The 15,176-nt window shown below is 49.2% G+C and overlaps 1 protein-coding gene across 1 annotated transcript in view; it reads right to left on the bottom strand.

Moving 5' to 3' along the window:
• LOC309545180 (piwi-like protein 1) overlaps positions 1–14,057 on the bottom strand; it is a gene marked incomplete at both ends in the record, with an annotated part of 240,850 nt that extends 226,793 nt beyond the window's left edge. The window contains 3 exons of the mRNA XM_082244318.1: positions 4,769–4,894; positions 5,122–5,250; positions 13,985–14,057. Of these exons, the coding sequence (XP_082100444.1) occupies positions 4,769–4,894; positions 5,122–5,250; positions 13,985–14,057 (328 nt within the window). The remainder of the gene's footprint in view (positions 1–4,768; positions 4,895–5,121; positions 5,251–13,984) is intronic.
• Positions 14,058–15,176: the final 1,119 nt, after the last annotated feature.

The raw sequence follows: 15,176 nt of genomic DNA, 5'->3' as shown, positions 1-15,176 counted from the left end.
AAATAGGCTTCAGCATAGAGCCCGCAACCGTATAAGAGTGACGGGCCAGAGACTCCAATCTCCTGTTCGTAGGGTCCCGGAACACTGGGGTATCCTCAGCAGGGATCGCAGTGGATTTATTCAAAATCGCCACCGCGTGATCCACCTGAGGCGGCACACACCAACGCTCATCCGTAGCCGGTGTAAAAGGAAAACGCAGCCTGAACCTACTCGGCACAGCAAAAGGTTTCTTTATGTTGCGCCATTGCTCCTCAACAGCGCGCTGAAATTCCGTAGAGCAAGGAAAACCTGCGACATTTTGCGCTTTCTCTGTGTCCCATAAGAGGACATCAAAGCAGGAGGACATGGTTCATCCTCCAAATGCAGCGTTTGTTTGATAGAAGCAACCAACTCATCCATGATTGCAAGCTCTTCGGATGAGCCAGGGGGAGAATTATCAACCCCTTCCACGTCACCCTCCCCTTCAGACCCCGCAAGGTCGAAAGAAGAACGAGACCCTGAGAAGGGCACACCAGCCATAGCATCCCCATCGCCCTCTGAATCCGAGGAAATGGACACCCTGGGCCTTTTCGTGGAACGATCAGCCACCAGCATCTGCACCTGAGCAGCAAGGTTAGCCACAATAGCAGCCAGATCAGCCCCCTCAGGGGAAGCAGCAGCAGCCCCCTACCAAGGAGGGAGGAAACTTGCTTTCCTGAGAATCCATGCCCCAGTAACTTAGGAAAAAAAGAAGTACTGCCCCTTTAAGGGCGCGGCGATCGCTCACCGCACTCACAGAAACACACTGACCCACCGGGCTAGGAATACAAAGGCAAGGAATACAGGAATGGAAGGTAAAACCTGGAGAGGTCACACAGGCTGCTGCTTCATCGATCGCTGTCCTCAGAGCAAAAGGAAATGATGCGAGACTGACCGCCCTCATAAAGCCCATGTAAGGCTACACAAACATGGCCGCCGGCCGAGGCTATAGAGGCAGAAACACTGATGTGGCCCGCGCGATCGCCACCAAAATGGCGGCGTTTGGCGCCAAAACGGCGCTCTCACCACACAGGGTCGGTCACCACAAAATTGTCACAAAAAATGGCGGACCGCAGTAGCGGTCGCCGCACAGTATGCCCACAACATGTCTTACGCAAGCATGTCCTTCACAGCACACAGCATGTCACACAGCCTGTTACACAGGGCAGAGCAGGAGAGCCCCCCCCCTTGCAGCCCACAGAGAGCAGCTATACTGACAGGGAGCTCAGCATTATGCACAGACATGCAGGGTCCCACAGTCCCAGACTGACACCCAAGACAGACAGGTCCCCACACAGAAATATACTTACCATCCGGATGGCGTGGGGAGCCTGCACAAGCGATCAAACCGCTGCACCAAGGACAGGGAGAGTCGCAGCCAGGACGCAGTGGAATTGCGGTGCGAAACCGCATGGCGTCCAGTGAGGTAGCCACCTCACTGCAGCATCCCTGCAGCGGACAGGGATGGGTCGTTCATATTTGCCAGGGAAACCTAGCTGAACGCTCGATGGCAGGCTAGGAAGCCACTGGCCCTGAACCCCGGATAACCAGGGAGGCCAGCCCGAGACCCAGCACCGCACGATCATCTTCATCAGAAGACCTGACTAGAGCTGAAAATAAACAGCTAAGTAAAGAAAGAGAAAAAAACTCCAAATAAAATCAAAAAGAGAGAAGAAGCTGAGGCTGAAAAGCCCCAGCACAGGAAACGTCTAACCTACTCCTGAGCTAGACAAATGAAACTGAGGTTGGAATGCAGGAAGCAGGAGGGTATTGACTGAGGGGACCACCCCCTGGGGGTGGGGTATGCTAAAAGCTTTGATATTAACATATTATGTTGTCTAGCCACTCCTACGGAGCAAAGGTCAATAACCCATTGGTGACGAATATGAAGGGGCGGCGACTGTCGGAGGACGTAAGAGAAATAAAATGTTTTTTTTTTCTTTAGACCCCCAGCGCCACTCAGTGTTACCTGCTTAGGGACCCCTACAGAGAGAGAGAGAGAGAGAGAGAGAGAGACCCCAAGGCTCACCACTTGATGCTCAGAAGTTTCAATACAACCTGTTCCAGCACTGTCTATTACAGACAGGAAGTCTTTGGCTGGCTTTCCCGGGTAAAAGGAGGCGGCTCCGCCCCTTTGCACGCCTTCCGGCGCCTCCCCCTAGCTCCTCGAGGTGTTTGGTCACCTCAAACATGGCCGCCCCCATGCTGGAGACACGAGGCTACGCCGGGGAAAAGGAGGCGGCTCCGCCCCTTTACACGCCTTCCGGCGCCTCCCCATAGCTCCTCGAGGTGTTTGGTCACCTCAAACATGGCCACCCCCATGCTGGAGACACGAGGCTACGCCAATATGGCGGCCTCGTGCGATCTGCAAGACAATGGCGGCGGCCTGTGTGGGATATCGGCGGCTAGCAGCGGCCTGCGGGATGTCTATATTCGGCCTGGCGGCCTGCGGGAGTGTCTCGGCCCCACAACCTTCACCCTGAATGGTGATAAGCCCGGCCGGCGGTACAGGACCCTGGCGGGCCGCATGCGGGCCGTGGGCCGTCGGGAGGCAGCCCTCTGTCCTTCCGAAGTGACCGTTTGCTGGAGGAATGGCGATCTGGACTGCAGTGACTCAGGCATAGGCATCGACCTATGTACACCTCTGACAGGTAGGATACCTTTACTTCAATAGTAATGCCCCTTATAGTACTGCCACTGACTTCAGTCACCCTTACAGTTTTGCAATGACCTTAGATAGTCAGCTCCCAAACCAAGCCTCCTGGTTTCTGTTCACAAAAAATCACACTCAAATTGGGGGATCTGTGACCTGTTATAGTAAGAGGGGACCCATCCTACCATTCCAGAGAGGGGCCCGCGTCCACCACAAACCCGACAGGAACCAGGCGGGCGCCCACTCCTGACAGAACCCCTCTCCACCGGGGTGGGGGGGCTGTCGACCAATACGGACGCCGTGACTCTGTTGGTCATTAGCATCCAGGCGAGACGTTTAACTCGCAGGGTCAGTCCCCGTCCAGTGGGACTATGTCGCGGTCGACCCAGCGCGGAGCTATGGCCTGCACGCGCTCGTAGGCTGAACTGGGGTAACCACTGGATCTCAACATCCAGCCCGTCGCCCAGTTACAGCTTGCTTGCTTGAAGATCTCCAGGAAACTGGAAAAAAAGCTGTCTAAAAAAAAATCTTTCTAAGAAAAATTCCTGCCAGGACCGAAGATCCTAGCAAGGCATCTAGGTCCTTACTCCTAACTAGACAGAAAAAAACTGATTTGCTGTAGCAGAAAGAGAGAGGATATACCCTCTGGGACTGCCCCTAAGGTGTGGCCAGAATGTTTTCTTTCCTGTCTAGTCCTACTCCTGTAGAGGGCAGTATAACCCGAGTTGTTATTAATCAACGAGGACTAGGTCTGTCAATGAGCGACAGAGAAATCAGCATTTTTGAATACTGACTTTTTTTTAATCTGCGCCGTTCGCAGCCGAGTAAACTGGAAGTGACGTCGCTTTCGGGTTACTACATCAGAGACCCGCTCAAAGCCGAATCCGGCTTTGTTCGAGACTTCAACCAGCCGGCGTACGGGTTTCCTGGTGGGACGGGAGACCCGGGCAGAGCCGTGGAAGGCAGCGGGGAGGGGGGGGGGGTGGAAACGTCCCCTCCCAATTGCTGAGTAATCGGCTGTTATCTCCTGAAAGCCTACCGCCAGCTCTAAAAAAAAAACAGTACCCGGTCGATGCCTACAGCTGCAGGCATCATCCTGGTAACACCACTTCTGCAAGCCAATGTACAGGTACGACGGTTTGCGGGAAGTGGTTAAGTAAGGCCTAGTTCACACGGCCAGCTGAGTAAAATATGTTGACGTTAAAGTGATTCTAGAGAGATATCTAGAGAATCCTCTTCTTTTTTGGGTCTCCCGCTGGCGGTCCTGGCTACCCCCCCCCGCCATGTGCCCCAAAAGCAAGGGTCTTGCTACAGGGGGCACTCGAGCCACGCTCCTGTGAATATAGATGATTTTTACCTTAATGTATAGAATGCATTAAGTCATACTTGCAACAGTCTCTAGCAAGAAAAAAAAAAAAAAACCCCACACATTTATGAAGAAAAGCAGAGCCTTGTAGATGTGCTTCTAGCCAGCCAGAGATGGGATTTTCTGTCCCGCAACCACAGCTCAATTCCCCCATCAACACAAATCAATGTTGGATGGGAGCATCCTTCCCTGGGAACCAGTGTTCTCTCGGCGGGGATGGCCACTATCTATAATAGAAGCTAGCAATAATCACATGTAAAATCAGCCAGGCTGGTTGTAACCAAGTAGATCAAACAAACAACTTGGGTAGTACAATCATTCAGCCCATACATGGTTAGAATCTGGGCTGGTCCCTGATCCGGCCAGGATTCAAACCGCTTATAGCGGAGAACAAAAAAATAAAAAATAAAAAACAACCGGAGGGGATCCTAATCAACTGTCAAAATCATGTGACTGGTTCTCCTCCAATTATGTAGCTTTCTCTGCTGAGTTGAGTAGAGAGATTTTTGGGGGATAAAGGCTGTACACTGACAGTGGATACACAGCAAATGTACTTTGTAAACTTGATTTCCACATAAAGTACACGATTTAGAACACCCATCACTATTGTGGAACCCAAGCCCTAGAATAGACATCCAGCGAAGAGAAAGAAAAAAAAAAAAAGCAGCAGTATACGATTTCATATTTCTGAGTACAATGGGCCTATAACAGCAATCTACAACTGCAAGTACCTGTTTTGGATGCTTGGACATGCTCGATTGTCTGCCGAGTGTTCACTCCAAGGTCCTGAAAATCCGGTCTGCGACCTCCTCGTTCACCGATTGATATCTCTCGAAATCCAGCTGAGAGCTGCAGAACTAAGTTTTATGCATGTTTAATATTAGTCCAAATTTGCTGCTGCTCTATAATTTTACAAGCATGCAGATTTTTTTTTACTCCGATTCAGAAGTGCATTTTAGAACACAGTTAACTTCTGTGTATCTTCTAGAGGGGCTAAATAAGTCATGAAAGGACAAACCTCTTATATACAAAATTCACTTTTTTACAACTTTTTTACAACAAAAAGTCAAGTGGAGAAGCTTACCATCAGCTGGAGGCCGTTCACCTATTGGAGGTCCCCTCTGGAGCCCCCTGCCAACAAGCTGAGGCTCAGGCTGTAATGGCTCCGGAAGAGCTGCAGGTCTCGCTGCCGCCATCCCTGCAGCCTGTGTGGCTTGAGGCTGTGTTTGCGGCTGTGGTTGCGGCTGTGGCTGAAAAGCCAAAAACAAGTCAGCATTAAAGGCCTGCTGTAAAGAGCAACAGAATTTCAAACACTTACGGTAACCAAGTAATAGCCAGTTTGAATACTCCTTTTACCAAGCATCAAGTATTTACCACAAAGGGGCCATAATAAAATTTTAATAGTTACAATTCCCATAGGTTACACACAATGGCAGATTTGTCCTTGAATATTAAAATTAACTCTTCACAAGATTCGTTGTGTGTTTTTTTTTTTTTTTTTGCAATGCATATTGGGTGCAAGACAATTTCTCTAATTAAAGTGTAGCACCGTCCTAGGTAGGTGCTAGTGAGAGAGTATAGTTTTGTGCTCTGCTTGCTTACCAGAGGAGCAACAGTTAAATCCTATATTGCTCTCTGCCTATCAGGGAGCAGGATCCATTAGTGAGGTCTGCTGAATGTGCTCAGTATGCGATTCATTCAGTCTGAAGAGTGTTTTATGCTGGTCCAATTGGGAGGAATGTTGGACAGTTGGAGGCAACTTGACGAATAGGTGCATAGGCTTTTGTTACATTCCTGGTGATTGGCAGAGGGCAGATCGCCTCGGTGCATTCTGGGATGTTGTATAAAAGCCAGGAGCACATGTCTTGAAGGGTCTTTGGCTGGAGAGCAGAGTCCCAGAGGGGGGGGGGGGGGGCCGATGCCTCCTCCTCTGAAGAGGTGCCATGCGGTTGCAGGAGGTCATCCTGAGAACCTGAGGAATGGATGAGATGAGCTGAACCCAGAGGTCCAGGAGAGCTGACCCGAGAGGGGAAAAACTGGAGACCCTGGGACCACAGTATCATGAGTACAGGGACTTGTGTCAAGGGGCCTCACACGAGGGAGGCCACCCCTAAGTGTAGAATAGTCAGTGAACAGGTGTCAGCAGTGGAGAAGAAAGAGGATGCTGGTGAGAGTGTCCTGAAGAGAATTGTCAGTTTACCAAGTCATCTTAAGGAAAAAGAGACTTAATCCAAGTTCACCCATAGTGGCAGGGTGAATCAACAGCCTGGCTGTATCGAAAGATAGGAGTCCTCAAACATTGTCTATAGTTCAAATTGGAGTATCCCACTAATCCCTTCTCCTATCCCCCCCATTTAAAATAAAACAAAAACAACCAAATACCCAATGGACTGATTATTGGAGCGAGCCAAGGAGGGAGAAAGCAAGAACCTGAAACTGTCATTCAGGGTTCATACACATTTTTACCAAGAAAATTCCATGACTTTTCCATGACTTTTCCATGACTTCACGTAAATATTCATGACCTAAAGTTTCATGAAATGTCTATGTATACATGTTAAATAAGAAGAAAATCCATGTCACACCCAGCATATTTTCACTAAAATAATTAACAATCTTTGTAGTGTACAGTACCTCTGCAGTTAGGGTTTCGTTTCTGGATACAGCGCGACTCAAAATGGTCCCTTGTTTTACAGTGGATGAGATGGAAGCACCACTGCCGCAGCTGGGAGCGGGTGTCACTTCAGGCGCAGGGGTGAAAAAGCTGAGAACTCTGATGTAGGGGGGACTCTGGTGACCAGAGACCACTTTCCACAGAGAGAATGCACTAAGGAAGGGAGGGGGGGTCCTGATATAAGGAGGAACCTTTATAACAGTTCCCCCTTACATCAGTGACCCCCCTCAGACTGGCCGGGCAGCACTGTCACTGACCTCTTCTTAGGTGCACCATGCTCTGGTTTTATCCTGTAGTCTCCTCTCCCCAGTCCACACATGTCTGACTTCTCCTGTGATCCCCATCCCGACAGCACTCCCACTTTTGACTCCTCTCCAGACATGATAAAAGACAAGAGATGGTCAGAGATTACGGACATGATAGAAGAGATGGTTAGAGGCTGCGGATATGGTACAGGAGGTGGTCAGAGGCTGTGGACATGGTACAGGAGATTTTCAAAGGCTGTGGACATGGTACAGGAGGTGGTTAGAGGCTGCGGACATGATACAGGAGGTGGTCAAAGGCTGTGGACATGGTACAGGAGGTGGTCAAAGGCTGTGGACATGGTACAGGAGATTTTCAAAGGCTGTGGACATGTTACAGGAGGTGGTTAGAGGCTGCGGACATGATACAGGAGGTGGTCAGAGGATGTGGACATGGTACAGGAGATTTTCAAAGGCTGTGGACATGGTACAGGAGGTGGTTAGAGGCTGCGGACATGATACAGGAGGTGGTCAAAGGCTGCGGACATGGTACAGGAGATGGTCAAAGGCTGTTGACATGGTACAGGAAGTGGTCAAAGGCTGTGGACATGGTACAGGAGGTGGTCAAAGGCTGTGGACATGGTACAGGAGGTGGTCAAAGGCTGTGGACATGGTACAGGAGGTGGTCAAAGGCTGTGGACATGGTACAGGAAGTGGTCAAAGGCTGTGGACATGGTACAGGAGGTGGTCAAAGGCTGTGGACATGGTACAGGAGGTGGTCAAAGGCTGTGGACATGGTACAGGAGGTGGTCAAAGGCTGTGGACATGGTACAGGAGGTGGTCAAAGGCTGCGGACATGGTACAGGAGATGGTCAAAGGCTGCAGACATGGTAGAAGAGATGGTCAGAGACTGCGGACATGATACAGGAGATGGTCAGAGACTGTGAACATGATACAAGAGATAGTCAGGGACTGTGGACATGATAGAAGAGAAGGTCAGAGACTGCGGACATGATAGAAGATAGAAGAGCACTAGGGGGGGCCGGAGAGCACAGGGGGAAGCAGAGAGCACTGGAGGAGCTGAAGGGCATGGGGGGGGATAGAGAGAATTAAGGGGGGTTTGGAAAGCATTGCAGGGGGGTTGGAAGGCGCAGGGGAGTGGAGAGCACTGGAGAGCAATGTCTGGGGGGGACAGGAAATCACTGAGGGGGGAGCCAGGGAGCACAGAGGGGTGGAGAGCACCGAAACTGAAAATTACTTTTTTCCCCCCAATTATTTTTAAAATAGTAGGCAAGGTTAATTACCCATGGTATTTTTATTATGCAGCATGAGGGGGTTAATGTATTGCCACTGGTCACTGATGCATTAATGACCGACCAGTGGCAGTTAACCCCTTTCTGCTGCATTAGTGGCACCAGTGTCAGTGTTAATTAACACTGGTTGCACTGACACTGATACTGGTTGCACTAATGCAGCTCACTGATACTGAATAGATACTGAATTAATAATTATAATTAATAATAATGAAAAGATACTGAAATAATAAAAGTTTGTAATTAACAGCATAAACAACCCGTCATCCCTGCACATTAACCATTGGAGCCAATAGCTCACCAATCCAATTATTACAGCACTGGATGGGTTAATTAATCTGGGATATGTGTGTGTCTGTGTGTGGGGGGAGGCTTAATTATTTCTGCAATCTTATTTTTCTTTTTAAGGGGAAAAAGATGGAGGGGTAATATTGATTTGGAGGTAACTTTTAATATGTCTATTAGGCTGCTGCTTGATAATTAAGGAGAGAGAGAGAGAATATCTTCTGCAGCACGGGAGAGAAGCAGTCTGCTTCTACATTCCACAGCACATTCCATAACATGGGCAGTCGGCTTCTACATTCCATAGCACATACCACAGCACGGGAGAGAAGCAGTCGGCCTGACACCCCCCAGTGCACGCCCCCCCCCGGTGGTACGTCCCTGAGAGCGGGACAGTAAATGCACCACTTCTCAGTTTCAGGTTATCAATCCGCCGCAGAGTTCCCAGCCTGCCACGGTCTATTCATATTGAAGAGACCAGTGATCAGGCTTCAGCTGTGCGCTGAGGCAGATTAATCCGCCTAAACCCGAAACAGAGAAAATAGTCCACTTACTGTCCCCCGCTCTCACAGAATACAGGGGGCCCAGAGACAAAAATAAATAGTTGCACAACACTTTTCCATGACTTTTCCAAAACTTAGTAAGTTTAGACATTTTCCAGGACTTTTCCAGGCCTGGAAAGTGTCATGTCAAAATCCCATGGCTTTTCCAGGATTTTCATGACCGTACGAACCCTGGTCATTGTATGCTGGTAACTCAGGGGGACCCGTGGATTGAAATCTGGCAGTCCTTAAGGGGGCAGTGCTACATAAGAAACCAATTGCAGAGGTGTTTCTGGTTGCCTGAAAATCTCTATGAGAGATGACATATCCCAGTTATAGCTCACAAGCAGGGACCTGCAAGAGTCCAATTTATAAAAGAACCAGTTTATCCCTAAAATGAATATATCAATACTGCTAAAGTTTCTTCACCAAGGTGGAGAAGCGTCTCCAAGCCAGGAGTGAGGATTGGAGGGGCATGTGTTTGAGGGTTAGGGGTTTCCATTTATCCGCTAAAAGGTGCATGGGTAGGTCCCCTCCTGGGGCTAGTGAAGCTTCAAGGGCAATCCAGCCAGGAGTGTCATTTGCAGAAAACCAGTGTCTAGTCTGTTCCATCAGGGCTGCCCAGTAGTAGTTAGTAAGGTCTGGCAATCAGGCACCCCCTACGGAACTATGTTGCAATAGGGTGTAGTGGGTGCATCTGGCTCTCTTCCCTTTCCAAACAAGAATTTATGGTTCGAGATAGAGCCAAAATACAGGTGGTGGGGATGGGGATTGTTAAGGATGTATACAGGTAAAGTATCTGGGGAACGATGAACATTTGAATGGCTGCAATTCTACCAAAATCACAATATTTCATGGCATGCCAGGTGAGCCAGGCGGTAATGGGGATCTCCGCGGAGGAGCCAGACAACGCACGCTCCTATGCTGGAGAGGTTGCGAGCAGGAGGGGAACCTATACCACTCGCTCTGGTCATGTCCCAATCTGGTTAGCCTATGGAACAAATTATTCAAACTTATCTCATGTACAGGTATCATAACTGACGTTGAAAGTAAATAGCCAAGGCCGACACCTGGCCCTTGAGAGTGCCCAACGCCAAGTACTGCTCACCCCTTTTTTGTGAAAAGGCCAAAACCCTAGCTATAGAGAACAAGCGAGGGTGCAGCTGCAGCGATACACACCATGCAATGTACGATTTGTCCGCTTCCTGGCCTTCAATAGGGTACAAAATCACCAAATCAGAGAGACCTCTATCCCTCAACACCTTGCTTTCAAACAGCCAAGCTGTTAAAGCCAGTGACCGTAAAGCAGGATGGAAGACCATAATTACCAGTTCTGTGTACCAGGACCATCGAGGCCAGTCTGGTGCCACCGGAATGCCTTCCATCCCCACCCAGCAAAGAAACTTCGGCAGAAGAACGAGCGGAGGGAATGCATAGATCAGGCAATACTGACTCAAAGGAGCCACCAGAGTGTCTGTGGCGTCGGCTAGAGTATCCCGAGACCTGGGCACAAACCCCTAAACTTTCCTGTTGAGGAGAGACGCAAACAGATCCACTTCCGGAGTCCCCCACCAGGCACACAGGAGATGAAACACCTCCGGATGAAGGGACCATTCCCCTTGATCCAACACAACTCAGGTAATCCACCTGCCAATTCTCCACACCCAGGACGTGGACTGCGGAGAGAGCCGAACCGGAGAGCTGTGTAGCCGACTCATTCAGTAAAGCAGGCAGAGCTTGATCACTCTCAGTTCCAGAATATTGATCGGCAAGGAAGGCTCTTCCATCGTCTAAGTTCCCTTGGCACAGAGCTTCCCCAGCACTCCACCCCAGCCTGACAGGCTTGCATCTGTGGTGACTACCATCTAAAACCCCAGTAGGAAGGACTTGCCTTGGCAACTGTTAAGTGTGAGACTGAGCAAACGGGACCGCTTCGAAGGTTCGAGACCATCAGACCCAGGGCCCTCATGCAAGCCCACAATGAGGACTGATCGGTCTCCAGCAGCAATCGGGCAGCCCTTTGCAACTTCTGAAGCTTGCCCAAGGGAAGGAAGACCCTCGCCACAGCAGAGTCGAGGATCCGCCCCAGAGAAGTGACCCGCACGGACGGTGTCAGGGCACAGTTGGGGAAATTGATCGTCCACCTGAATGCCTGAAGGGTCTGAATTGTGATGAAAATGCTATCCAGCAGATCCGAATGAGAGACTGCTCGCAACAGGAGATAGTCCAGATATTCCACAATGAAGAATACCTCATCGCGTAACAAGGCCAGCACAGGGGTAAGACCTTGGTAAAAACTCTGGGAGCAGAGGAGAGACCAAAGGGTAAAGCCAAAAACGGAAAGTGCTCCTCTGCCACCGCAAAGCGGAGGAATCGCTGGTGTCCCTCGAATATGGGGACGTGGAGACACGCACCTTTGAAATCGATGGACGCCATAAAAAAAATTGCCCTGATTCAAAGATGTCACCACCGACCGAATGGACTCCAGTTGAAACCTCTGCATCCCCACAAAGCGGTTCAGAGCTTCGAGGTCCAGTATTGGATGCACTTTGCCCTCCTTTCTGACCACCGTGAACAGGTTTGGATAGAATCCTTGAGAGCGTTGCTGCGGAGGAGCCAGAAAGGGGAGGTCAGGGCTTTCTTAGAAGCTTGGTCAGCCGACTAGCTCTTCAACCAAACCATGCATCTTAAAACAATGCCCACGGCCGAAACCCTGGCCACCAGGGGAGCCACATTCATAGACGCATCACACAGGAACACCAGACCCTGGATCACTTGGTCCAACAGTTCCTGCTGTTCCAGGGGAACAGTCTCGGGGGCCAAAGACTCCCGCAAACCCCAAATCCATTCCGTCACCGTCTGCGAGACTAACACAAGACACAAAGACCGGTTTCAAAATGGAACCCGCCACACATGAAGATGGCGGGAAAGGGATTCCACCCGTCTGTCCACTGGATCCGTAAAAACGTAAAAACCGGGGAATCCTCCACAGGCACAAGGGTAGATTTATTTAATCTGGAAAAAGGATGGTCCACCTTAGGCGGCTACGTCCAATGGTTGGAGACCTTTTCAGCAAAAGGATACCGGCGTTTAAAGCATTTTGGCACCACTAACACGTGCTTAACACACCGCCAGTGGTCATTCGCAATATCGTGAAAAGTGTCAGGACAAGTGAAAAACCTGTCAGCTTTTGGAGATTTCTGAGAGCCAAAAGCCACCCGCCTCCGTGCCGGTGTGGGCTCATCAGCCAATTTTAAAGTATCCCGTACTGAAATAATCAGGGCTTTCACTAATGCGCGTTCCCGCGCTGTAGCTGAAGACGGTCATCTTCACCATCTGACTGCGAGGACGGCGACCCCTCAGGTAGTAGCGGGTTACAAATGGACAGGAAGCGATGCGCCTGAGGAAGGTCACACTGCTCAGCATAGCACAAGGGCTACACTAGGATAGACACCCATACATATCAATAGGAAGCTACAGGGAAAATGGCTACCCCATACAAGTCTATGGGGAAAAATTCACATTGCGAACCATGCGGCTAGAGACCGACACAGAGGCCTCAGGAACCACAACAGGAACCAGCAAACCCAAGGTGCCATGTCAACCCCTCCAGGGCAGGGCGCCAGGCACTCCAGACACACAGCCACTGTAGGGACAGGGAAGGGGGGAGGGTAGGACACACAGGCCAGGGGGATCTTTTGGGAGACACAATCTAATATCCCCAGGAGAGGGCCCACATCCCCCCCCCCCCAAGGCCAGCGGGGGCACATTTACTCACCATACCATGGACCGGGTGGGCTCTGCTCCCGGCAGAATGCCTCCCACCCGAAGTGGGGGTGCTGCCAGCCGATGGGTACACTGTGACTCAGGGCGTTCCAGGTCATCGCGTCCCGGTAAGGCATCCGCTCGCAGACTCGTCCCCATCCGGAGAAGGGGGCACCGTCGTGGCTAAAGCCTAGGTCAGAACTATAACCTGCTCACGCTCATAGGCCAGAAGACTTGGGGGGACCATAAGGATATAGATTATCCTGTGCGAAGCCCCAGCCGGCATCGTTGCTTGTAGATCACCAGGAAAATTCTTCCCTGAACACTAGCTAGCGAGTAAAGAGAAATAAAAAAGATATTCTAAAAAGATAAAAAAAGTCCCAGCAGGAAACCTAGGTCCTATTCCTTCTCTAGGCAGAAACAAACTATGTGCTGGGCTGTGGTAGTGGGGGTGATGCCTGGAGGGACAGCCCCGTGGGCGTGTAGATGTTAAAAGTTTTATATTAATGTACTGCTTAGACTACTCCGGCAGGTGGCAGCATAACCCACTCAGCTCATGGAGATGAGATTGCGTCTGTCGATGGAAGCTAGAGAAAATACACTTCAATTAATTAAAAAACAACTAAACAGTAAAGTTAGCCCAATTTTTTTTGTAGAATGTGAAACATGTTATGCAAAGAATCGTGATCTTTATTTTAAGCAAAAAAAAAAAAAAAATTGTGATTCTCATTTTATCCAGAATCGTGCAGCTCTAATATGTATGTATCCATGTATGAATGGTAGTTGGGAATCTTAGATTGTAAGCTCCTTCAGGGCAGGGGCTAATGTGAATGTACAAAACACTGCATAAATTGTGGGTGCCATACAAGTACCTGTAATAAGAGTATTTGAGACTGCAAAAAAAAAAAAATGCATTCTCCATGTAGTAAATCAAATGAACGAACTCATAAGCTGTTGCAGTGTACTGCCTCCTAGTGGACAGAACAGAGAGATAAGTAAATCTTACTAACGCTGCTGCACATGGATATACAAAGCTGAAGGGTCATTTTTTCCCCAACTCCACCACACAAAAAACTGATTTACACAGACCTAGCCAAGCACATTCTATGAAAAAGACGTAAAAACATACAAACCTGTCCAGGTTGAAGCTGCTCTGGAAAGTGAGCTCTCCCCCGCGCTCTGGCTCTCGCTCTACCAGTCATCTTTCCCCCCTGAGGGGGGGGGGGGGGGGAGAAAAAAAAAAGACACAATGAAGGAAGAGGTGGGTGGGGGAAGTGAGGCATACAATTTAATATGTAACGTTTACCCGCTTGCCGATCATACAATATATATACGGCAGCAAGGAAGCTTGGCTGCGCTAGATCACATACCTAGTACGTGATCTGACACCTCCAGGTAGGGGCACGCGCCACTTGCAACCCAGGCATGTTTTAATAAACACAGCAGATGTCGATCACCAGATGCTGGTTAATAGATTACCGCCGGCACCTCGGGATCGTCATGAATTTACACAGTACAGAGCCCTGCCTATGTAAACAAGGTACAGCCCTGTCCTGTAAGCAGGGAAGTAATATATATTTTTTCCCGCAATGCAGGGAATAAAATCCATCTCTTCCCCTAGTGAAAGCACCTCAAAACACTGGCTAGGCACACATTTAACCCTTTGATTGCCCCTGAGGTTTACTCCTTCCCAGCCATTGTCATTAGCACAGTGACCTAACATATTTGTAGTACTGATCACTGTATTAGGGTCACTGGTTCCTAAAAAGTGTTAGTGTCCGCCGCAAAACTGCAGTCCCTGATCACCACCATTACTAGCAAAAAATAAATAAAAATTCCAGTAATATACACAGGTCCTTCTCAAAAAATTAGCATATTGTGATAAAGTTCATTATTTTCTGTAATGTACTGATAAACATTAGACTTTCATATATTTTAGATTCATTACACACAACTGAAGTAGTGCAAGCCTTTTATTGTTTTAATATTGATGATTTTGGCATACAGCTCATGAAAACCCAAAATTCCTATCTCAAAAAATTAGCATATCATGAAAAGGTTCTCTAATCGAGCTATTAACCTAATCATCTGAATCAACTAATTAACTCTGCAAAAGATTCCTGAGGCTTTTAAAAACTCCCAGCCTGGTTCATTACTCAAAACCGCAATCATGGGTAAGACTGCCGACCTGACTGCTGTCCAGAAGGCCATCATTGACACCCTCAAGCAAGAGGGTAAGACACAGAAAGAAATTTCTGAATGAATAGGCTGTTCCCAGAGTGCTGTATCAAGGCACCTCAGTGGGAAGTCTGTGGGAAGGA

The sequence above is a fragment of the Pelophylax lessonae genome (assembly GCF_965119305.1).
Source record: "Pelophylax lessonae genome assembly, chromosome: 2".
Classification (NCBI taxonomy): Eukaryota; Metazoa; Chordata; class Amphibia; order Anura; family Ranidae; genus Pelophylax; species Pelophylax lessonae.
Note: the sequence above shows the minus strand (reverse complement) of the source record. Positions and strands in the feature narration are given on the sequence as shown.